The sequence below is a fragment of the Pan paniscus genome, chromosome 8, assembly GCF_029289425.2.
Source record: "Pan paniscus chromosome 8, NHGRI_mPanPan1-v2.0_pri, whole genome shotgun sequence".
NCBI classification, from domain to species: Eukaryota; Metazoa; Chordata; class Mammalia; order Primates; family Hominidae; genus Pan; species Pan paniscus.
In genome coordinates, this window is record NC_073257.2 from 94,957,863 (window position 1) to 94,981,873 (window position 24,011).

At 37.6% G+C, this 24,011-nt stretch overlaps 1 protein-coding gene across 3 annotated transcripts in view; it reads left to right on the forward strand.

Annotated features, from left to right (window-relative positions):
- The window catches only part of NRG3 (neuregulin 3), a 1,147,889-nt gene extending 1,124,108 nt beyond the window's left edge, over positions 1-23,781 (forward strand). Inside the window, exons 12-13 of one of the 3 annotated variants that reach the window (XM_055093080.1) lie at positions 22,411-22,462; positions 22,829-23,781. In XM_055093080.1, the coding sequence (XP_054949055.1) occupies positions 22,411-22,462; positions 22,829-22,830 (54 nt within the window). In that variant the 3' untranslated portion in view covers positions 22,831-23,781. Of the gene's footprint in view, positions 1-2,064; positions 7,606-22,410; positions 22,708-22,828 lie in introns of those variants that run through there. The other 2 variants (XM_055093079.2, XM_063607483.1) reach the window with 2 other exon arrangements.
- Positions 23,782-24,011: the final 230 nt, after the last annotated feature.

Sequence of the window (24,011 nt, forward strand, 5' to 3'; positions counted from 1 at the left end):
CTGCTTCAGCCCCCTAAGAACCAATACCATGGGTGGCTCCACTTCCCTGCTCATTCACTTCAAGGTGCCAAGTCACTGAAATACTATTATAAATGTATACTAGTCATCCCTCAAGCCTATGATCAGAATAAAGGAATTTGTGTGCAAGAATGCTGTCAATAGAAGAAATAAAGAAAATTCATTTGACCTCTTCCACAACCACCATTTTTAGACACAAGCCCTGGAGAAATCTCTGCACAGACAAGGCAGAGAGATCATAAAATATCTCAGCGGGAACACTGTGAAGCCATTCGTAGGCATAAACAAGGTCAAACATATCGCTTTCAATATAAAGAGGTCATGACTCCTTTCAAAATGAGATTTGCTCCAGTGTTGCACCTTAGAAATTATCTCCTATTTCACTAAAATATAAGAAAGTATGTACTCAAAAATGAGACAAAAGGCTAAGGTCAGTGAGTGACAGTAAAAAAGAGAACATATAAGGAATAAAGTTAACAATTTTTTTTTAAAAAAAGAAGAAACAAAGCAGAAAAGAAATTTGACAGAGTTAGTAAAAAGGAAAATTATCGACATAATACCATGCCCCAGTACAATGGAAGTTAAGAAACAGGAAGCTGTCTAATTTTCTACTCTTCTTCCCTATTGTTGTTATATAATATTTGTCTCAAAATTTTAAAATAATAAAAGATAACTTAAAAATGTTAACTTATAACAAACAAAAATAATTCAACTCTACTAAATAACAAATGTCAAAGGGAAATAAAAGTTTCAGTTAAAGTAAATTTGGAAAATAAAAAGAAAGCCAAAAAATATTTAAAACCAGCCAAAGTGATACTCAGTGGCATTCTCAGAGTTTTAAACAATCAGACAGAAACTCAAATATGGGAATACAGGGCTGAATTATTTTGGGCACTAAGGCACCATGGTTCTGAGGGAATAGAGTAAGGAAAGCAAGGATGAAGAAATCTCAGAATTCAACATTTAGGCAGGAAAGGGCTGGGGAGATAGACTTTGGTGCTTCTAGAAGATACCATCAATAGTGCTATCAAAAAGGACAACTCTCCCCTCAGCAGCTGAATACCATCTAGCCTCACCTACCATAAATGTGCTCAGAACACTTACATTAGCCTATGGTTGGGCAAAATCGTGCAACACAAATCCTGTTCTATAATAAAGTGTTGAATGTCTCATGTAATTTATTACATACTGCATGGAAAGTGAAAAACATAATGGCCATATGGGTACTAAAAGTATGATTTCTACTGAGTGCATACTGCTTTCGCACCATTATAAAGTCGTGAAATCCTAAACCGAACCATTGTATATCGGGGACTGTATATCAATATGTTAAGTATATATTATATGATTAATAATATATGTTTTATATATACATTATATATAAAATATAATTATAACACAATATAATATATAATTAATATATATACACACTTAAATATACACATACATACATAGGAGTTAACAAATTATACTCTTTCTCTCCAAATTTTGACTTAGGCCCAAAGGTTGGGAAAAATAGAGTCGGTATTTTGTGCCTCCACTTCCTAGAGCAAGCTTTAAGTTTCCTCAGAGAGACATGCTGAATGTTGTTAAAACTGTTTCTGCCAGCATTAGCACTTACACACTATAAAAATGTTAGCTTCGAAAGGGGAGCTAGTTACTTTTGAGAGAATTGTCAAAACTCTATGTTGTCCTATTTTTTCTTTTTCTTTCTTTCTTTCTTTCTTTTTTTTTTTTTTTTTTTTGAGATGGAGTCTCATGTCACCTAGGCTGGAGTGGGCAGGGGTGCAATCTCAGCTCACTGCCACCTCAGCCTCCCGGGTTCCAGCGATTCTCCTGTCTCAGCCTCCCGAGTAGCTGAAGCTGCAGGTGCATGCCACCACACCCAGCTAATTTTTGTATTTTTAATAGAGACGGGGTTTCACCATGTTGGCCCGGCTGGTCTCAGACTCTTGACCTCAAGTGATCTGCCTGCCTCAGCTTCTCAAACTGTTGGGTTACAGGCATGAGCCACCCTGCCCAGCCCAATGTTGTTTTGTTTTTCAGATGAAGAAAAATGTTTTTCTCTCTCATCACGCCAAGTGCTACGGCATTCAGAAGACCTTTGATAGGTCCTATGGTATCTGTTATCTTGAAGAGATCCTGGGAAGAATGAAAGACCAAACATTAAGACTGAGCTTGCCTGAAACTGAAACTTGGTAGATTAAGGAGACTGAGACATAAGGAGTGGGGACCTATGTGTTTGTCTCGGGTAAGGATGTATAACCCCCTACCTCCATGAGTGCCCAAGGCAAGAAAGACTACCCGGAGGAGCAACGTGACTACCAGGATGCTGAAGGAGCTACCTTCTGCATGGGTGTCAGCTATGTCAGATGAGAGGCACTCATAGCTTTCTCCAGGTAGACATTCCTCAACAACTCCAGAAAAGTGCTCCATAAGAAAAAGCTCAAGTATTTGTTCAACTGCCTTATTAAAAGGATGGAATCTATGCCTGCCCATTTTATTATTATTATTGTTATTTTTTTGAGACGAAGTCTCGATCCGTCGCCAGGCTGGAGTGCTGTAGTGCATTCTCGGCTTACTGCAACCTCCACATCCTGGGTTCAAGCAATTCTCCTGTCTCAGCCTCCTGAGTCGCTGGGACTACAGGCACATGCCACCACACCTGGCTAATTTTTGTATTTTTAGTAGAGACGGGTTTCATCCTATTGATCAGGCTGATCTTGAACTCCTGACCTCAGGTGATCCACCTGCCTCCGCCTCCCAAAGTGCTGGGATTACAGGAGTGAGCCACTGCACCCAGCCTCCATTTTATTCTTAATTCCTCACCACATGGGTCTAACTGTGGGGGCAGCTACCATGGCCAGCGAGTGTGAAAGAAGAGGAGTGAGGATGAGGGAAGTCAATCAGTCTCCCCCTTTAGACTTCCAGATCAATTCCCATAAACACTTGGATCACAAAGTCTTTTTGTCTTCCTAAGAACATTTGGTATTTCACTATATTAATGTTTGACAGAATCTTCTTTTGGAAAATTACTATTATCCAATGTTATTTATAAATATATATGCATGCAACCTAAATAAAATACTTGCAAATGGATTACAGTCATGTAATAAAGAAGAAATCACTGTGACAGCATAAGATTTATTTTAATTATTTGGAGACATCTTGATATTAGTGCATTTTGTAACATGATTTATCTCCACAGATAGCAAAAATCAGATATATGATTCAATTACTATTTCTGAAAAAAACCATTTAGTTAATTGAAGGGGGTGGGTATCTACTTTAACAACATAAAGTCAATGGTCAACATTAGTCATAGCAGTTAGACATTGCATTCATTTCCATTAGAATAAAGAACAAACCCACTTTTCTACTATTATTACTATTAACTAAGTTAACATAGATGAGCAAGATCTGGCAAGAAGAAAGGAATAAAAAAAGAAAATAGATATAAATGTGGCAAAGGTGGAGTCACAATGATCCAAACGAAAATTCAAAAGTCAACAGAATGATATTATAAGTGATTTCAGTTATAAGTCTATAAACCAAAGAGGATAAATGACTAGAAAGCATAGGCTGAATAAGATCCAATTTGCGATATTAACATAGATATATGTCCCTTTGAAATAAAACTAGTGAAACTAACAAAAAAAGAGAACATTAATGAAGATTTAAATAAATGATAATACAATTTTATCTTAATGGAAAATCTTCATATGATAAACTTGCCAAGAATCTTCAATTTCATTCATAAATAAAACACACTTGAAGACAAGACACACTGAGAGGGTTTTGGAGAATATATAGATGAAAATACTCAAAATCATTTTGAAAAGTTAAACTATATGGAGAGAATGAGGGACAATTGAGTATATAATCAAAGATAATCTTATGCTACAACAATTACACTTATTGTGGTGTTGCGAGTATAAGGACAAGTGAAACATAAGCAACAGCCCAGAAACACACTGATGAATTAAGAAAATAGAAATTAAGGGCATTCTAAATCAAATTAAGTTCACTTTATTCAAAAATGTTATTAGAGTATTGGCGACCTTAAAAAAGGAAATATACGTCCCTACCTCATACCATATTTTATCATAAAATACACTAAAGAGTGAAATGAAATCACACAAGAACAAATAAAAGTACAAAAGACCTAAATGAAATATAGGATGCTGGAGGAGTTACCTGCTGCAGGGATGTCAGCTATGTTAGATGAGATACACTAACAGATTCTCCAGGTAGAGGTTCCTCAACAACTCCAGAAAAGTGCAAGAAATTGGGCAAGGAATTTCTAGGAATTAAGCTAATAGAAAAACCAAAAATGAATTAGATTTATGGGAATGCAATTTAAAATTAATATCTGTAAAAATAGAAAGAATATGATGAAATTAGAATAATATTGACAACATAACAAAAGTTTACTATTCTAAAGAGCTCTTAAAAATAAGAAAACAATAAACACTCAAATATCAATTAATTAATTTATTATTTTAACAAACAATTGCATACCTAGTATTGCTGAGTACTGTTCTAGAAGCTGAGGATATAGCAATGAACAGGATGGCTCAGTGAAGACTACATATTAATGGAAATATGGGTGCATGGCAGGAACAGGAAAATGATCTGATACACACACACAGAGGAGAGAGGGTCATGGGGCCAGTCATCAAGTATCAGAGATCACATGACATGAGAGAACAAATTGCAGTGTGTATATATGAGTTTTATCTTTTATTTGAAATATTTCATAACAGAAGTTGTATATAAAAAGTTACATAATGATTTATATATAAAGATATTTACTATAGCTTATTTATAATAGAAAAAATAAGATAATCAAGTGTTTAAATAAATCATATTTTAAATAATAATGAAAACATATTAACCCCATATAAAGTTGAAATATTCTTAGATATTGTTCCCAGTATTACACCAAATTAAGGATGTAGAATAAAACTGAATTATAATTTTATAATGTAAGTATATATATCATATTCCTTCTCATCTGTTCTTTAGATGTATGTACATATATGGGCAAAGCAAACCTAATAAAAGCAAATGACAGATATTTACAAATGCAGCCACAGATAAAGGCCTAATTAAATTATGATACAACAGTAGGATGTAATAGTATTAAATTATTAAATCTCATGCATTAGAAAATGTTCTCAAAAGAAGCAATTGGAAGAAAACATTAAAATATAAGCAATGATTATTTCTGTATGGTAAATGTTGAGAATTTTATACAGTTTTCAACATGTTGTATTTTTATAATGGTCATATTTTACTTTTATATTCAGAATATATGTTATATATAATTTTTAACAGTTCAATTTAGGGAACCCATTTCAATATTCCTTGACAAATAATCACTTTGTTTCCTATCTTTGCAATCCTAATTAGTACATTGTTTTATGGTTTTTTTATTTTTATTTTCTAAGGGATGTGCCTTTTAGTCTTTGGCAAGCCTCTTTGGTTTGATTAACGGAGGCTGCTTTTCCGCTCCTCTGCATTGCAGCTGTTTATTGTGGAGAAGGTGACAAGAGGCAGGACAATATTCTTGCATTCTCCCCACAAGGCCTTCCATTTTCCAGAGATTAGAAATACTGTCTCAACAGCACTAAGTTGCTGTAACAAATTCCCTCTCATTTTGCTTACACCCAGGGCAAACGGCAGTTTTCTTCTCAGTTGTTTTCCAACTCTGAAAGCTGATGCATCTTTTGTCTATTACTTAAGACTTTGCAGATAGTTCCCAGACTCAAACCATCCATGAAAACTTTTGGCCTCTGGTAAGCTGAAGCCACGAATGGACTTGGAGGTTTCAAAAAATGTCTTAAAATCATATGAGGTACTGATCTGGTTCATAGAATTCTATTTGCCCTTAACAAAATGACATTTAATTATTACTACTCCTTGAAGCCAAACTGAAATGTATATTCATGCTTTTTGACAATGTGAAGTCTGAGGATGGAGAGGACAGAGAACCGGGGGGCCAGATGTCAAGTATCAGAGCCCATGTGACAAGAGAGAAATAATACTGTGCTACTGACCAAACATGGTGTTTCCAGTGTGGTGAGAAAGGGTTCTAGCCTCCCCTTGTGAGCTTACTGGCCTCTCTCTTAAAACCCATGATGGCCAGCTGTTTCCTGTGCAGAGTGATTGGGTGGACAGAATGGGTGAAATAATTCTTCATACATATGTCCCCATATGTAACATGTCCATGTGTTTTCTCCCACCTTCCCTTCCATAAGTATTAATATTTATTGTTTACTGCATGTGGGATCAAGGTCTAGAAGTTGCAGATACAGTAGAAAACAAAACAGACAAAGTCCTTACATTCATGGGGCTAGAATACTGTGGGGAAGGCAGACAATGGATGAGCTAACAAATAAAAATTTCAGCTTGAGATTAAAAAAAAAAAAAACCTAGGCTAACAACAAGTATTTGGGTAGGAATGGAAGTTGGGGGAGACATTATAGACCTCTGGAGATTCCATACATGTCAAAATGGGACTGAGCAATTGAAGGAGTCACCCAGTCAAAGACTTGGGCAAGGACAACCCAGGCAGAAGCAACGGCAAGTGTGAGTCACTGAGGTAGGAGGAAGGTTGCCACGTTGGGGTGGGAGCAATAGGCTGGAGTGCCATGTAATAGAGTTAATTAGGATGAGTTGAGGGAGATGGCAATGTATGGCTGGCTGGCACAAGCCAGGTCATATAGGGCCTTAGAAATGGCATGGAACTTTGATTTTAGGTGCAATGAAATGTCATTGGAGAGTTTTAAAGAAAGAGGGGATCTATTCAGATTTTCTTCTAAAAGGTGACTCTAGCTTCTGTGCAGAAAATGGCTTCAGGGTAGTAAGAGTGAAGGACGGAGAAGCTGATGGAGTAACACAGGTGAGAAATGATGGTTCACTGAACTGGGTTGCACACAAGCAATTACACACAGTTAAAGAAAAAGTAACTTCTTTAGCATTTTACGTTTGCAATGGAGTTTCTCATGCTTTATCTCAAATTATTTTTAAGGTCCCTTCCAATTCTAAAAATCTGGTGGTTAATCCCTTAGGACATTAGGGGGACTCAACAATAACTTTTTCTTTCTCCACAATCATTGTAATATATTCGATAGGATCCTTGCACTGTCCATATCTATCCCAGTATATATTGACTTAAAAATGCTGTTTTCAAATTTTGAATTTTAGAGAATTTCTCAGATCATATTGCATATTTTTGCTGTTTCAGATGCTACACATCAATTTTTAGATTAAAATCTGATCCTTATGGTTCAATTTGTGCTTTCAGTTCTATAGCCTGTGGAACTGGACTACACGAGTGACTTCTCAGTCAGGAAGTGATGATGATACATGTACAATAGCTGATACATTGTGTTATGGCTAACAAAGTTAATATTGAGGAGCAGAATTTAAGAATTCCTCCCTTATTGTTCCAAACAATTCCTGCTTTACAAAAATTATATGATGATCTTTGAAATTGTGACCAACCTTTATTCATTCAACAACTTGGTAACATATTGGTTAATAAAATAGAAATGGTCCCAACTTGCACTGCTTACAGTGTTTCTAAGACCACAAAATGAACAACGACAACAACAAAAACAAGCGTGGGTGTGTTTGTGAGTGCATGTGTGTGTTGATAAACATCATGAATAACATGGATAGGCCACAATGACACAGAGTGGATGATATGGCATCCACTTTTTAAGAGAGTTAAGAAGGACCTCTCTCAGAAGGACATAATCAAGGCCACTCATGCTTCACCCATGTGAAGAGGACGGGGGACAGCATTCCAGCTAGCAGGAACTTCATACCTAGAATTTTCTAGTTAGGAAAGGACCTTAGCAGTTCAGAGATGGGAAAGAAGGCCAATGGGGGCCTAGACAAAAGGACTAGCGACCCTGAAGAACAGGCAGAAGTTAGATTGTAGTCCAGCTCTTCCTTGGTGGTAAGGGTTTTGGATTTTAGTTCATGGGCATGGGAAAGACACTAGAGAGCCTAAGGGGTGAAACACGGTGATCACCTTTATTCACTTATTTATTCATTCAGACTATTACTCTGGCTGCATATGAAGAATAGGGTTGAGAAAGACAAGAATTGCAAAGGTGTAGCCCAATAAAGAGATTATTTCATGGTTAGAGGAGACATGATGGCTGCTTGATTTATATTAGAAAGGAAACACATGGGAGAAGTTGACAAATTAAAGATACATTTTGGAGACAGACTTTATAAGACATGATTTTAGATTGATATGAGGTAAGGGAAAGAAAAGAAAAATGGATAACTCTAGGCTACTGACTTTAGTAGTGGTAGATGAAGATGTCCCTTTACAGAAAAAGATGCCTGCAAGTAAAGGTTTGTTGAGAAAAATCAACTTGACTGTAAATAAATGACTTCGTTCCCAAGTGTCAGGAAATGCTTAAAGGCCATTAAGACAAAGGCAACCTCCTGTTGGTGTTAGCTAAAGAGGGTAAAAGGGGTTTCCAACCAAGGAGTTAAAAATAAAATAAAAGTTTAAAATCCAACATTAGAACCTTAAATGTAAAAGCAGCACTGGTTAAGAAAATGGATGAAGAATACCATGGCTGAAGCAGGGAGAGGAGGCAACAGAGACTAAAAAGTAGAATGAGGTTAGAGAAGGACGGCAGAAAAAGGGCTTAATGAGAAGGAGGAGGAGGCCACTAAAGATGAGGATGAGTACTAAGACAACACTAGCTAATGTTTTCAGCCATTTTGCACTAGTTACATGGGCTAGGTTGTACAATAGTAACAAAGTCTCCAAAACTTTGTGGTTTAAAACAACACTGGTATAGTTCTCACTCAAGCTTAATGTGTGTTTTTGATTAATTGAGTGTTCTGTTCCATACTGGCCTGCCTCTGAGACCCTTGATGAGTGGGCACCATTTGGGACATTGCCAGTCATTGTGGAAGGAGGAAAGAAGGCATGGCAAATTACATTCTACTTCTTAAAGCTTTTGACAAGAAGTTAACACATATGACTTCCACTCTTATTGGCCCAAGTCAGGCACATGGCCACACCTAATAACAAGAGGATGACGAAGGGCAATCCAATTATATTCTTGGGAGAGCTGAAGTGTTTGGTGGACACCCCACATGATATCTATCTGCCACACTTCAGTTGGATTATCTCATTTAACCTCATAATGCTCTGAGATCCTTTTCATTCCCACTTTATGAGAAAACCAAATTTAGAATAGGTAAGTAACATCTGGTTTACAGAGGTTAGGATACAGACATGTTAATGACGGGCCACAATCTGAACTCAGAGAGTAAATGCTGAACTCTTAGTTATACCACCTGCACTGCCCGTATCCGGGATCTCAATTATGTTCCAAAGCAACAAGAAAGTATTTAAATGTTTAAAGAGAAGAGTGGGATTTCCATTTTAAGAAATAGTGGGTATGAATTTCAATACAAAACTGAAATATTCACAAAAGTTTCCCTTATGAATATTTCTGCCTTATTATACATTGATCTTAATTTTTGGTACAAGCCACTATTCCAATGGTGTGTGAAAACTTAATCTGAGTCCATTTTGAGCTACTATTTTCATTGTTGAAAGCATCGGGATGTAGACAATGACATTTGCTCAAAATGATTACTCTCTATTACTGTTTGTATCTGTTGAGATACTCTTAATTTTGTTCATTTGTCTCTGAGCGTACAGACAGGTTCCCAACATTGGTCTTTTGGATCTGAGATTATCTCAGCTAACTTCAGAGCATCCACTGGCTCAGTGGAAATGACATGCTATCAGAAACCACTAACTCAGGGAGCTCTCCATTTGCATTTGTGTACCAGTCAGGAATTGCATGTAGGTGTTAGAAATAGGGGGCAGGGTACAGTGGCTCACGCCTGTAATTCCAGCACTTTGGGGGGAAGAGGCAGGTGGATCATGAGGTTGGGCATTAGAGACCAACCTGGCAAAGGTAGTGAAACCCTGTCTCTATTGAAATACAAAAAATTAGCTGGGTGTGGTGGCAGGCATATGTAATCCCAGCTACTCATGAGGCTGAGACAGGAGAATCGCTTGACCCTGGGAGGCAGAGGTTGCAGTGAGCCAAAATCGCGCCACTGCACTCCAGCCCAGGCAACAGTGCGAGACTCCGTCTCAAAAAAAAAAAAAAAGAAAAGAAAAAAAAAAAAACAGAAATGGGAACAATGCACCCACACCACCACTAAACATTGTCTAGGTCAGGACTGTTATGAAGGCTTTATATTTATGTCAAAATTTAGATGCCTTAGAGATCTCTTCTCCATCTTTAGGGTGAGAACTCTATGTTCATGCTTCTTAATCTGTGAAATTAAAAAGAAACGGTCCTTATCGGTTGAATCTTTTTTATTTGGGTATTATGCTGGGGAAGTCAAAAGCATCCTAATTAATTTAGTTCCTATGCTTTTATAAGAATTGTCTAAACATTTCTACTAGCTGAATAAGATTGTAAAGGCTGACAGGAACCTATCAGAAGAGAGAAGATTGAAGATAAAGAAAATAAAGTTGAAGACTGATACAGTAAAGTTCTAGAAAAAGTGAGGAAAACTGGGCTCACTGGGAAGAGTGGAATAGTAGCCTGCAGTGGGACAATGGGCACATCATTCCACATGACTGATGAGAAGAAGAGACAGTAGATGCGACTGCAGATATGTGAATGTGATGTGGTGCTAAAATTATGCTTGTAGTGAATCTAAATGCATTGGTTTGTTGAAAATAAGATAACCAGACTGGGCACGGTGGCTCACACCTGTAATCCCAGCACTTTGGGAGGCCAAGGCGGGAGGATCACCTGAGGTCAGGAGTTTGAGACCAGCCTGGCCAACATGGTGAAACCCCGTCTCTATTAAAAATACAAAAATTAGCTGGGTGTAGTGGCAGGCACCTGTAATCCCCTACTCGGGAGGCTGAGGCAGGAGAATTGCTTGAACCTGGGAGGTGGAGGTTGCAGTGAGCTGAGATCACACCATTGCACTCCAGCCTGGGTGATAAGAGCGAGACTCCGTCTCAAAATAAATAAATAAATAAACAAGATAACTAGCTTGGTAGAGGCCTGAAGGTATGTGGTAAACATATCACATAGAAATTGATAGAAATGATGCGGGGAGCTAATCAAATAAATGGATTTAAAGTCATTCTTGGGACCAAGCTGAGTTTAGAAACCTTGGACGTGGAGTGGTTATCAATCTGAATCTCTGGTGGGAGGACAGTAGAAAGGGAGAAGATAGGTTGGAAAATGTATCCAGGGTTTGGGTTTCCTCTGATAATTAAGACAGAAGGGCTGGACCACAGAAGAGTTGATGTTAAGAATATGGGTTACCCAGATTATTTGGGCACACATGAGTGGCTACAGAAGGAAGAAAAACTAGGAGCCTTTTGATAAATTAAGGGGAAATGAAAAGAGCAATAACAATATGAGAATTACACAGATAGCATTGATTGGATGTCTTTGTGTGCCAGGTGCTGTGTTGCATAAGCAATGACCTCAGAGACTGATATTACTCCCTTTGTTCAGCTGAATCATTTTAGCCTTAGAAAGATAAGTAGTTTTCCTTGCAAAAATCATTGATTTACAAGTAAGATTAAATTCCAGGTCTGTCTGACTCTGGTGTCTAACTTTCTAACCTCTGAGGGCCTAGAGTTTACTAAGAAATCAAAAGCAATAGAAATGAGTGTGAAGCACATGGAAGAGTGGGAGGTTGTGGTCTGAGGGGGGGAATGTTTAAGGTCCAGTTTCATCATTTAAGTCATTACTGCTAATGCCTAGATTAAGGATATGTGTGACCAAAATTGAAGAGGGGTGAAGATCACTCTATAATGGGCTCCTAGAAATTACAGCGACTGTCTTCTTGGAAGGATTATATATAGAACACTGACATTTGCTAGAATTATAGCAAGCATTAAAATGGAAGGATGGGGAAAGAGAATGAGAGAAAGAAAGGCAGGAGTTGCATAGCTATGGGAACTAAAATTAGAGATTGAGGAATAAGAATTTATTGTAATCATGCAGGAATGTCTCACAAACCCAAGGGCGTTAATGTAACTGGGCCTCAAGAAAGGCAGATGAGGAACAGGAGGAATGTAGGCAAAATCAATAGTGCTATCAAATGATCTTCTTTTATTTGAGCAACTTTCTCTGCTCTGTAGTGTACACAGTTGAAAATGACTTGCCTCAGTTCCCGAAATTTTACATCTGCCCCATTTCATATACTCACCTATCTTGAGACAAAGTTTTTCAACTTCCTTGAAAAAGGAGCACTTGTGAGGCAGATGCTCACCATAAGATCATACTGTACAAAGTGAATGCTAAGTTAAAGGAGGCGGTGGTGATGAGAAGCAGTTCCCTGAGAAGGAGGAATATCCTTCTTACAGGGGTCTATGCCTGCTGTCTTGGAAATACATATTTAAAAATTTTAAGCTTTTATTTCAATAAGAATTTGCCTAACACCCTCAAACTACCTCCTCTCATATTTTGTGCTAAAGTTCTTACAAAAGTGCTTAACGGCTAGAAATTAGAAAATAAACTGGTGTCTACTAGAAAGCCAAAATGAACATACTCAAGAGTCCCAAACAAGTTAGAATTTATATTTAAACTTCCTAGAGACTATACTTGTTCCTACAATGCCTTTGGTAGTTCTCAATTCTAGCAACATCCTAACTACCTACAAAATGAAAAGCGTTAGGTGGTCAATATTCTCCTTTGAGTATTTACACTAAGGTAGATTCCCAAACAAGAAAACTGTTTATACACCATGTTAGAATGAGTGGTAAATTTAAATAGAATTGATGTCTTTTAAATAAAGAACTGCTTTAAACGGTTTCATTAATTACTGCCATCAGTACTATTAAAAACATCTTTACACTAATGGATATGTAGAAAGCATTTTTTCCCTTCCTAAGAATCTTTTCATTAGTTAGTTCTCAGAAAAGGCAGACATGGCTCCAGATGTGCTTTGTGTACAATAGTTGGGAAGAATAAGCTACTGAAGTTTTATTAAATATCTACTTTATAAAAGTATTAAAACTAGGAGTTAAATTATTCATTATTTAGTGGGTATCATTTTTAAGGGTGCCGCTAAAAACTCATAATCAAACTATAATTTTATTTTAATATATATCATAAATATATATATAATATTATAAATATAATTATAAAATGTAAGATTCCCCTGCCAAGGGATCATCAAACATTTTATCCTTGAGCTCTGGGCTCTTTTCATTTAGAATGTTTAGAATCCTGTCCCCTAAAGGGGTTTGAACCTGGTTTTCAGAAGTGGGTGGGCAGGCATTGCATGCCTTGCTAGAAAGAGAAGGGCTATTCTGGGAAAAGGCTCTCTGAAACCAGAGAGGAGGGCAGAATTTTGTGGGTGCCATAAGAAGCAATGGTGTATCTCTCCACCACAGAGTGCCACAGAAGAGGAGTCTTCTCAGCTGGGTGACAGCTGCTTGGATGTCTATGAAGGTAACTCAGTTTCTCACCTTGAATTGAGTGCTTTGTCTAAGTCCAATAGAGAGGACCTTGGGTGAGGGCCAGAGCTCTGAAAACTTTTAGAAGATGATCTGGGCCAACATTTTACAGAGCATCATTTAGCAAGAAGCAATGGTAACTTCAGACGACCAGAGGCTAAACCTTTCCACAATTTCATGGCTTTGATACATGGCAGGTTTCATGTATAATCCTAACAAGGGAAAGAAAGCACTGAAGAATTTCTGTGGATAGACTTTTTTTTGACCTAGGCAAGAGACAATATGCAGCTGGACTTAGTATTTTTTTAATAAAGTATTTTTAAAACATAAAAAATATTTCTAAATTTATAATTATGTTATAATTATATAATAAATAATGTTACTGATAAGTATCAAAAGTAAGACTATAATATTATTCTCTCTCTCCCTTCTAATCATTTCTACTTTTCTACATATACATAGAGAGCCAGATGTGTAAATATGTATCTTTTTACACATACTTACATACAAAAATGTACAAAGATCTGTAGGTTTTTTTTGTTTTTTTTTTTTGAGACAGAGTTTCGCTCTCGTCGCCCAGGCTGGAGGTGCAGTGGCCCGATCTCAGCTCACTGCAATCTCAGCCTTCTGGGCTCAAGCGATTCTCCTGCCTCAGCCTCCTAAGTAACTGGGATTACAGGCGCCTGCCACCACGCCCGGCTAATTTCTGTATTTTTAGTAGAGATGGGGTTTCACCATGTTAGCCAGGCTGGTCGCAAACTCCTGATCTCAGGTGATCCACTCGCCTTGGCGTCCTAAAGTGCTGGGATTACAGGGGTGAGCCACCGCACCCCACCAAAGATCTGTGGTCTTTACATGTGTGAGTCTTTCCCTTTCTTCCTGTAACTCTCAATCATCGTTCCCTTTCTCTTTCTCAATATATTCCTCTATTTATTTATCTTTATTCGGGTATAAGTACAGATATCTCTATTATTCTCTTAAGGTAAATAAATTTTGCTTAAAGGTGTACACTTGTATTAGGGTTCTCTAGAGGGACAGAACTAATAGGACAGATGTGTATATAAAGTGGAGTTTATTAAGAAGTATTGACTCACACGATCACAAGGTGAAGTCCCACAAAAGGCCATCTGCTGAAGAGCAAGGAAGCCAATCTGAGTCCCAAAACCTCAAAAGTAGGAAAGCTGACAGTGCAACCTTCTCTCTGTGGTCAAAGGCCTGAGAGCCCCCGGCAAACCACTGGTGTAAGTCCAAGAGTTCAAAAGCCGAAGAACTTGGAGTCTGATGTTCGAGGGCAGGAAGCATTCAGTGCGGGAGAAAGATGAAGGCTGGAAAGCTCAGCCAGTCTAGCCTGCTTTTATTTAAGCCATGATGGCAGCTGATTAGATGGCACCCACCCAGATTGAGGGTGGGTTTGCCTCTCCTAGTCCACTGACTCAAATTTTAATCTCCTTTGGCAATGCCCTCACAGATGTACTCAGGAACAATACTTTGCATCCTTCAATCCAATCAAGTTGACATTCAATATTAACCATCACAACACTGTCTGGGCAATCAAGTTTCCTGATTTACTCATAACTGTCTCAGTTTTAGAACTAGTCTCATGTCCCAAGAAGCTGCTCAGTACCAGGCAAATTGGGACTGTTGGTCATATAATATTCAATGAAGCTTTCAAACAAAGAAATTAAAACACAAAAAGTCAGGAAGTTGTAATGTAAAAATGCATCTGATAATTCATAATACATGATGAATATAGAGTTACATGTAAATAATTCCAACTTTAGACCAAAAAATATAAAAAAATTTTAAAAAATGCCCTAAGAAATTAAGATGTGCTACTTAAAAAAAATTTTACTCGGGTCAGGAAAAAGGCAAAATACACTACTTCATTCTTAAAATTGAACTATTTGGAAATGTCGTATAATAACTGTATATTTAAAAAGATTAAGGTCACCATTAGGAGAATAAAAATGGATTTTATGAAACATTTATGTATGTGATACACACATATATGAATATATACATAAATTATATGCCAATCTGCTTTGTTATTTCTGGTTTCTCAAGAATACCTTTGTATTTCAAGAAATATACATTTACATCATAATTTGCAAAGGCTGCACAGCATTATATTTTATAGAATTGTTATACTTCTGACAGCTAAGAGCAGACTCTGAAACCAAATAATCCTTTTGATTTTGGGCAGACTAGTGGATATCTCTATGCCTCGGATGGGAGAATTACATTCTTTGATACTAGTAAGCATTTATAAAAGTATATGGTGCAAGAATGTTATTATTATTAAGGCACCATAATATATTTAATGTATGCAATTCATACAGGTCCAACTTTTTCCTGTAAAATAACTTCAATTCAATTATGAAGAAAACACTATGCGTATTTCACAGTATTTTCTTCATAAACGCCTATATTTTAGCAATCAATAAAAACCATTAAAATCCAAGCTCTTCCAGAAATTCCCAGGTTCCCAAATGGTACTTAGAGTAAAACCTGTGACCTTTCAAATTTCACGTACTGACATATATCTGAAATAATATAAGCTTATGTATAAAGTCTCATAATATTCATGAAGATCCCCAAATCAATCAAATAAGAATAGTATCTGTCACATAAAATTTGTGTATAATCCCAACTCTGAAAATGTATAACCTGAGTAGTTCTTAAAAATAAAACGCCAAGGAATACTTCAGAAGAATATATATTTTTTATTTTCTTAGTTCACAGGGGGAAAAACTAGTTTGTATTGGGTTAATACCAGAAAGTATACTTCATCTAATTGGATCTATCTTGTCTAAGCCCTCATTTTAAAGGTTAATGTTCTGAGCCCCATGGGTTGCAAAAGTGATTTTTCCAAGATTGAGTAGCTACAGCTTGAATAGCCCCATATTCTCAACCCTTTTGGGAGCATCTCTCATTGTATTTTACGCTTCCAGAAGGATAGAACTCTTCCCAAATCCTCTGAGGTTTCAGTGGGAAAGCAGTGAATGATTTGTCAGAAGCAAACCCACTCCTAGTCAATGTCTCCAGTGTTATTCTCTTCCTTACATTTGATTTTGATTTTGATTCCTGTGTTTCTGGGTGTGGCTTACTCCTGCTACTACATTCTCCAGGCACATTTCTAATATAAGGGTGTTGGGAATGGTTCACTTCTACTGAAAACGTGAGGGTAACAACAAGCAATTGCAACAAAGAGGAGGAGGTAAATTAGCATTTAATATCAGGTATCGCTATTCTAAAAAAATTTAGCCATTTACTGCCATAGAAATGTTCCCAAGTGACTACAGCTCTTCCGAGGATTCCATCTCCTGCTACACATTGAATCTTTCTCCTGCTCTTCCACTTGTTCTGTCTCTCTCTCTGCACTTCCCCTTGCCCACAGTTCTCCTATTTTTCTTCTCTTCATGATAAAATTTTCCTCTCTTTCATCTTAGACTATCCCTTAAAAACTCAAAGTTTTTATTTCTTTAATATGTATCCCTCCTCTGGAATTTTTACATTTTTCACTTAAAGATAATATGCATTTTTTCAAAGATAATAAAACCTCCTGACTTCTTACAAGCATTATTATACTTTCCTAAAAGACCAAACTTTGACAGTCAGTGTTTATCTTAGGTAGGTTTCTCCCACAACATTTTTGAAACAATATATTGATTGTAGAGGATATTTCTTGGGTCATATTGAAAAAAACAAAAAAATGTTTCCCAGTGGGAGACTATGGCTTCATGGAGATGCAGATTCTCCTAGGAAACAGCTCCTAGGAATACAGACAAGATCTGTGTATTTGCTCCTCTTTAGTAGGTTTCCAAAACAATAAGTTGAAGAGCCTGAGGGACATTCTGCAACTCTGTCACATTTCTACAATGGATCTGAAAGTGTCCCTAGCCTCTCTTACAGCCAGAGAGGATCTCTGCGTATTTGTGAGTCATGCTAAATGCACACCAGAGCAATCGGGGAGGGAACAAGGCAGGCACGTCCTCTCCTGCATTTCTGTGTCCTCTCCCTGACTCCAACCCATTAAGGCATAGGAATGTTTTAAGATGCCAGATGCAGACCCACACATGGAGGCACACTTTGAGGTTCAGGGGTATGGGGCACAGTAGGCACATGTGTCTTCATTTCCTTTTACATACACTCATAGCCCATTTTTTAAAAAGTTTCCCCCAGACTCTGTTTACCCCATTGTCTTTTTCTCAGGCATCACAATTCCTGGCATTTACTCTATACCTGGCCTCCCCTCATTCGGAACTTCACCTTTGGTGACTTGCTCTGTCCTTGCTCAAATTTGATTGGGATTTATTTCTTGTTTTTAACTTCACTCTGCCTTTGTGCCTTTGACTGCTCTACCTCAGAGAGCACCACGTGCAGAGGGGGCTCTACCATGAAGCTACTGAACTTTCAGCTTCAAGGCCACTCACATGCACGGTCCCGTTTGAAGGCTGCCAGTTCCGAAAAAGAGTGTAGAGAATTTTGGGGAGAAATTAGGTTGCGTTTGTATGTAAGTATTTCTGAAAAATTGTCTAAAAGAATCTCAAAAGAAAGAAACCTGGGTATCCAAGACTTCAATAAGTGTTTGTGATATTTTCTTATTCTAAATAAATATTCTGGTCGGGCATGGTGGGTGGTTGATGCCTGTAATCCCATCACTTTGGGAGGCTGAGGCAGGCAGGTGGATCACTTGAGCCCAGGAGTTGGATACCAGCCTGGGCATCATGGCAAAACCCCACCTTCATTTAAAAATTAATTAATTAATATTATATTTAATGCCTAATTATGAACTTGTGATTTTTGTATTATCTTTCCTAAAGAGGCAACCTCAAATTGCATGAGCTTGAGGCCCCTTGCAGCCTGGATCAGACCTTGACCATCAGATACAGATTATATTCATGATGGCTTCCAAACAGTATCCAGACAGACTAAGTTGAAGCATTCTCAGTGCTTGAGAAAATAAGGTGACCTTGAAGAGCAAAATTAGAAAATTCAGCAAATTTATTAAAATATTCACCACCCGGAGAAGTGCTACCTAAGAATTAGAATATATACCAGGTATAAAGTGCAAATATTAAGTCTTGGGATCTTATTCAATTCTTCTCTTTAAGAGAACAGAGGCCACATGTGACTTTATCATGATTCTATCCCAGTTTCTATATGATTCCTGGCACAATTGGTGCTTAATAAATACTTGTAAAATAAATAAATTAATAGGTGAATGTAACAGAAGTCATAGCCTTATAAAATCACTGATTAAAAGGTTTTAATTATCTAGAGAGAGAATGCAAGAACTGAAATGTGTCGATATTTTCAGCACTGATTAAAAAGTTTTAATTATCTAAAGAAAGAAAGCAAGAACTAGAATGTATTGATATTTTCAGCACTGTCTAAGGAAGACTGTGTCCTGGCATCCAAAGACAGTAGGTGCCCTTGACAGTCCTCTACGTGCTGTGGAGTTTTCACTGTGGTACAGCAGGACTCCAGGGCACTGTAATTAAGACTGTACACTGTCTCCCCTCACTTGGATTTTCATCCTTGCAAGCCACCTGCTGGTTTGTAAGGCAGTGTCTTGTGCAGAATATCCTTGAAGGAGAGATTATGTTGACCAGAAAAGTAAGTTCTAGTCATTTAAGTTCACATAAAGTTTCTATTTCTCATTGCAATGTAATATTTTTTCTTCTCAGAAGAGGTAATGGAATAGAGATATCATTAGTAATTACTTGGAAAAATAAGAAGATCCTTAAAGGGTGAAACTAGCAAAAGGTATTCTCAGCTGCCTGGAGAACTGCTGTGTACATAAGGCTTTGGACTGTGGAAATTAGTGCCCCTGTCTGGCTGTCCTTTTCAAATTCAGTTGCAAACCATGGTCACTGCACTGGGCTACCGCTTCTCTCTTCTGCAAAGGCTCAGTTAGAGTGTCAGGTGGCTCCAACAAAAACACCAATATATCACTCCTTAACATCACCACATTAGAGAGACCCAACTCTATGCTGTTCTCAGCCAGAATTCCCAGAACATGATCAGTGGTATTTTACTTCCTAGAAGAAATGCTGGCAATTACAGAATGGAACCTCTAGAATTAAGTAGGCAAAAGGATGGGAGGGTTGTGGCATTCAGAGAAGACACATCCAAGTCTGGCTGCTGACAACAAATCTTCAGGGACTTGCAGTCCTAAACCAGATTGATCTCCCTCATTTTTCAAGATACTGTCACTAAATAGAATTTTAAAAAGGTGGAGTGTTAAGGAGATATGGGATATTTGCTACAAAATCCCTGTCTTATAATATTTATTCATTATTGTGGTGGCTTTAACATATGTTCACACCTGATTTGACACTGCTCCCTCTGAGAGATGAAGAATAATTTTCTTACCTTGTTTGTGAGCTGGACTCAGTAACTCATTTCTAGTGAATAGATTATGGAGAGGGAAAAATAGTTGACAATGGAGAAACTGGCAGACTCCACATTCAACAAATGATGTTGAGGGATCCACACATTTAAAATGAAGCCCAGGGTCTTCATCTATAATGGTTTCCTGTCTCATTGGAGAGGTCAAACCTGGCTTAACACTCCAGGTTTCAGACTAATATGATTCATCACCTAGACTCACCATGTTGAACTCTCAAATGTTGCTCTTCCACAACTATTTCTTCTTTTTCAGTGCTACCACCCTGAGGATGATAATGATAATTGGATATTTATACCCTATAATCCATGAAGCTCAGAAGGCAAATTGAGCCTCATGTTGTGAACTCCTGCTGTATGAGAAAACTAACAATGGCCTTATAATTCTGTTCTGACACAGGGCCTTCCATTGCACTGTGGTTAAAGAAAAGCCCCCCATATCCTTAACTGGGCCTATGAGAGCATTCACAGACTCTTTTTACTATTCAAGCTTTGTCATGGGACAGGCTTGCTCTGTTTCTGCATCATAATACATACTCAATTGATATGTGTTGAATGAATGAATGAAAAAGTCTTAAAAATGATTGGAATAGACAATTTAAATTTATACCATAATCTAGTGAGATAGACAAGTGACACATTATTAAGTACAACATTAGAAGAGCTGCCAAAATAACATGAAGAAAGCAAAGTATACGGCTTGACTGTGGAGGTCAGGTAAGGAATTCAGAGCTGGTGACTTAATGACTGAGTTTTGAAGGCTATTTAGGAGCTCATTCTTCATTCAAGGGAAGAATGACATTTCAGACTAGGGTGCGGCATACACAGATGGCCAAAGCTTTAAGACAAACCAGCACTTTTAGATATTTTTGAATCCTTTCCTTATTTGAAATATTCCTTCCCCTTTTTTGAGCTTGTATGAATCCTTAGCTTATATGAGCTAATCACACTTAGAATTTGTGGGCTGACTCAGTATACTTACTTGAATCTACTGTTACTTAAACACAATGTCTGTGTGCTTCAAACATAAATAGTCTTCTTTACATGGCCCTGGATAATGAGAAGCTTAGAAGATACTTCAGTTTTAGATAGATAAAAAAAATAGTCAATCAAATTGAGTCATCATTTGTCTGCCAATATAAAATTTTAAATTCAGGAGATATTTGTCCTTTAACAGAAATAAGATTGTGAAAATCAGTAGCCACAACTAATATAAACAAAACAAATTATTTTTGAACTTGAGTCCTAGGAAGAGATGGATAAAAAGTCATGTACTTAACTGTGAACACACTGATAGGACATTTTTTGCTGAAGAATAAAGAGAGAACATGCGTATAGTGTATTACTTTAAAAAAATACCTAAGTAGCTTTAAAAATATCTACTAGAAGGCATTCATGAGACTCAATAAAGACCCTGAACTCATGCTACAGGGGTAAAAAAAGTAAAATTATTTTCATATTTCTATTCTTAAATAGTGCAAGTTGTCGATAATTGCCATAATCTAAATGCCCAACTGACAAGTGTGGTCCATAAAAAAGCATGCAAGTCGTAAATGGTGCAGAATTTTTCTCTGGTCCTGGGATGATAACCACTCATTTCCATGAATAATGCCACGTTTCACGTTGTCTGAATCCTGGCCATTAGTAATCTTAGTGAACATTCATGTTGCATTCTCTTTTGTGGAAACCCTTCTAAAAGATGGCTTACAAGAATACATCATTATATATGACTCCAGCCTCTTTATGTAGGGAGGAAATAAATCAGTATCGAGTCCATTAAAGAAGTTGACTCTGGGGAATTAATTTGGAGCTTGAAATATGCAGGCTGAAGAAATCCAGTACTAACAGGCATAAAGTAATGTAAAGAGCAAGACCTTTGTTATCAGGCTACCTGACTGTCAATCAAAGTTCTGCCACTTATACACCCACTGTAAGACCTGGGGGCACAATTTGTCACTTTCCTCAGTTAAAAAATTAATATTACAATTTCTATCTCCTAGGGTTGATATAAAGAGATACAAAAAGTGTGTGGCAAATAATATCTTTAAACGTTTGCTGTCATTTCCTAATTTCCCCCACCCTGCCTTCAATATTTTATTTTATCCCTTGCCTTTCTATTGCAGATAATTAGGTCATTCTAACTCCTAATGAGTCAGAAAAGCAATGACAAAGCAGAGCATGAAAAAGATACAGATAAAGCTTTAGCTTTTTGTCTTGGAAGCATTCTCTCTGAGGGCATTTCAGGTGGGGGAGAATACAGGTGGTATAAGAGGAGAGTTCCCTTCACTGAGGTTAAAGAATTTGAACCCAAGAGGCTGAGATTATGCCACTGTACTCCAAGCCTCGAGGACAGAGCGAGACTCTGTCTCAAAAAATAAAAATAAAAAAAGAATCATTCTCTTTACTGGGACTAGGAATAAAGGTTAGGAGAAGTAAAGGTAAGTAGACACAAAGGGTTTTATTTTATTTTATTTCAGAAAGAAAACATGAGACTTCAATGTCTAGGTCTACAATACAGCATTGCTAATTGTAAGTACAGTATTTTATAGCTCTCTAGAACTTATTCATCTTGCATAACTGAAACTTTATACTCATTGATTAGCAACTCCCCATTTTCTCCCTGACCCCTGGCAACCACTGCTGTTCTCTTAGATTCTATAAGTTTAAGTATTTTAGATCCCTCATAGAAGTGGAATCATGCAGTATTAGTCTTCCTGGGACTGGCTTATTTCACCTCCCATAATGTTCTCCAGGTTAATTTATGTTGCTGCATATTGTAGAATTTCTTTCTTTTCATGGGTGAATGATATTCCATTGTATGTATATACCACATTTTTTTTTATCCATTAAGATGCATAGAGTTTCTTAAAGGAATCCCGTGCCTTCCTGTTGCAGGAAGTCAGGGACCCTGAAAGGAGGGACCAGCTGAAGACATGGCAGAAGAACATAAATTGTGAAGATTTCATGGACATTTATTAGTTCCCCAAATTAATACTTTTATAATATCTTATGCCTGTTTTTACTGCAATCTCTGAACATGAATTGTGAAGATTTCATGGACACATATCACTTCCCCAATCAATGCTCTTGTGATTTCCTATGCCTGTCTTTATTTTAATCTCTTAATCCAGTCATCTTCGTAAACTGAGGATGAATGCCTCCTCAGGACCCTGTAATGATTGCGTTAACTGCACAAATTGTTTAAACAATATGAAATCTGGGCACCTTGAAAAAAGAACAGGATAACAGTGATGTTCAGGGACCAAGGGAGATAACCTTAAAGTCTGACTGTCTGTGGGCAAGGCGGAACAGAGCCATATTACTCTTCTTTCAAAAGTAAATGGGAGAAACATCACTGAATTCTTTTTCTCAGCAAGGAACATCCCCGAGAAAAAGAATGTGTTCCCAAGGGGAGATCTCTGTAATGGCCGCTTTGAGAATGTCTGTCTTTTATGGTTGTAGATAAGGGATGAAATAAGCCCCGGTCTCCCATAGCATTGCCAGGCTTATTAGGATGAGGAAATTCCCGCCTAATAAATTTTGATCAGACTGGTTATCTGCTCTCAAACCCTGTCTCCTGATAAGATGTTACCAATGACAATGTGTGCCCAAAACTTCATTAGCAATTTTAATTTTGCCCCGGTCCTGTGATCTTGCCCTGCCCCCATTTGCCTTGTGATATTTTATTACCTTGTGAAGCACGTGATCTCTGTGACCCACACCCTATTTGTACACTTCCTCCCCTTTTGAAAATCACTAATAAAAACTTGCTGGTTTTGTGGCTTGGGGGGCATCATGGAACCTGCTGACATGTGATGTCTCCCCCGGACACCCAGCTTTAAAATTTCTCTCTTCTGTACTCTTTCCCTTTATTTCTCAGACTGGCCGACATTTAGGGAAAATAGAAAAGGACCCACGTGAAATATTGGGGGCTGAATATCCCCCGACACCCTCCTCCTTAGCTGGCCTCCTGAGGCTTAACTCTAGGAGGAAGAGTATTAGGGCCTGAGTGAGGTAAGTAGGGCCCTGTTTGGGGCAACAGAGGTGGCAGCCCAGAGTTGGGGGTTAGAGCCCAAGA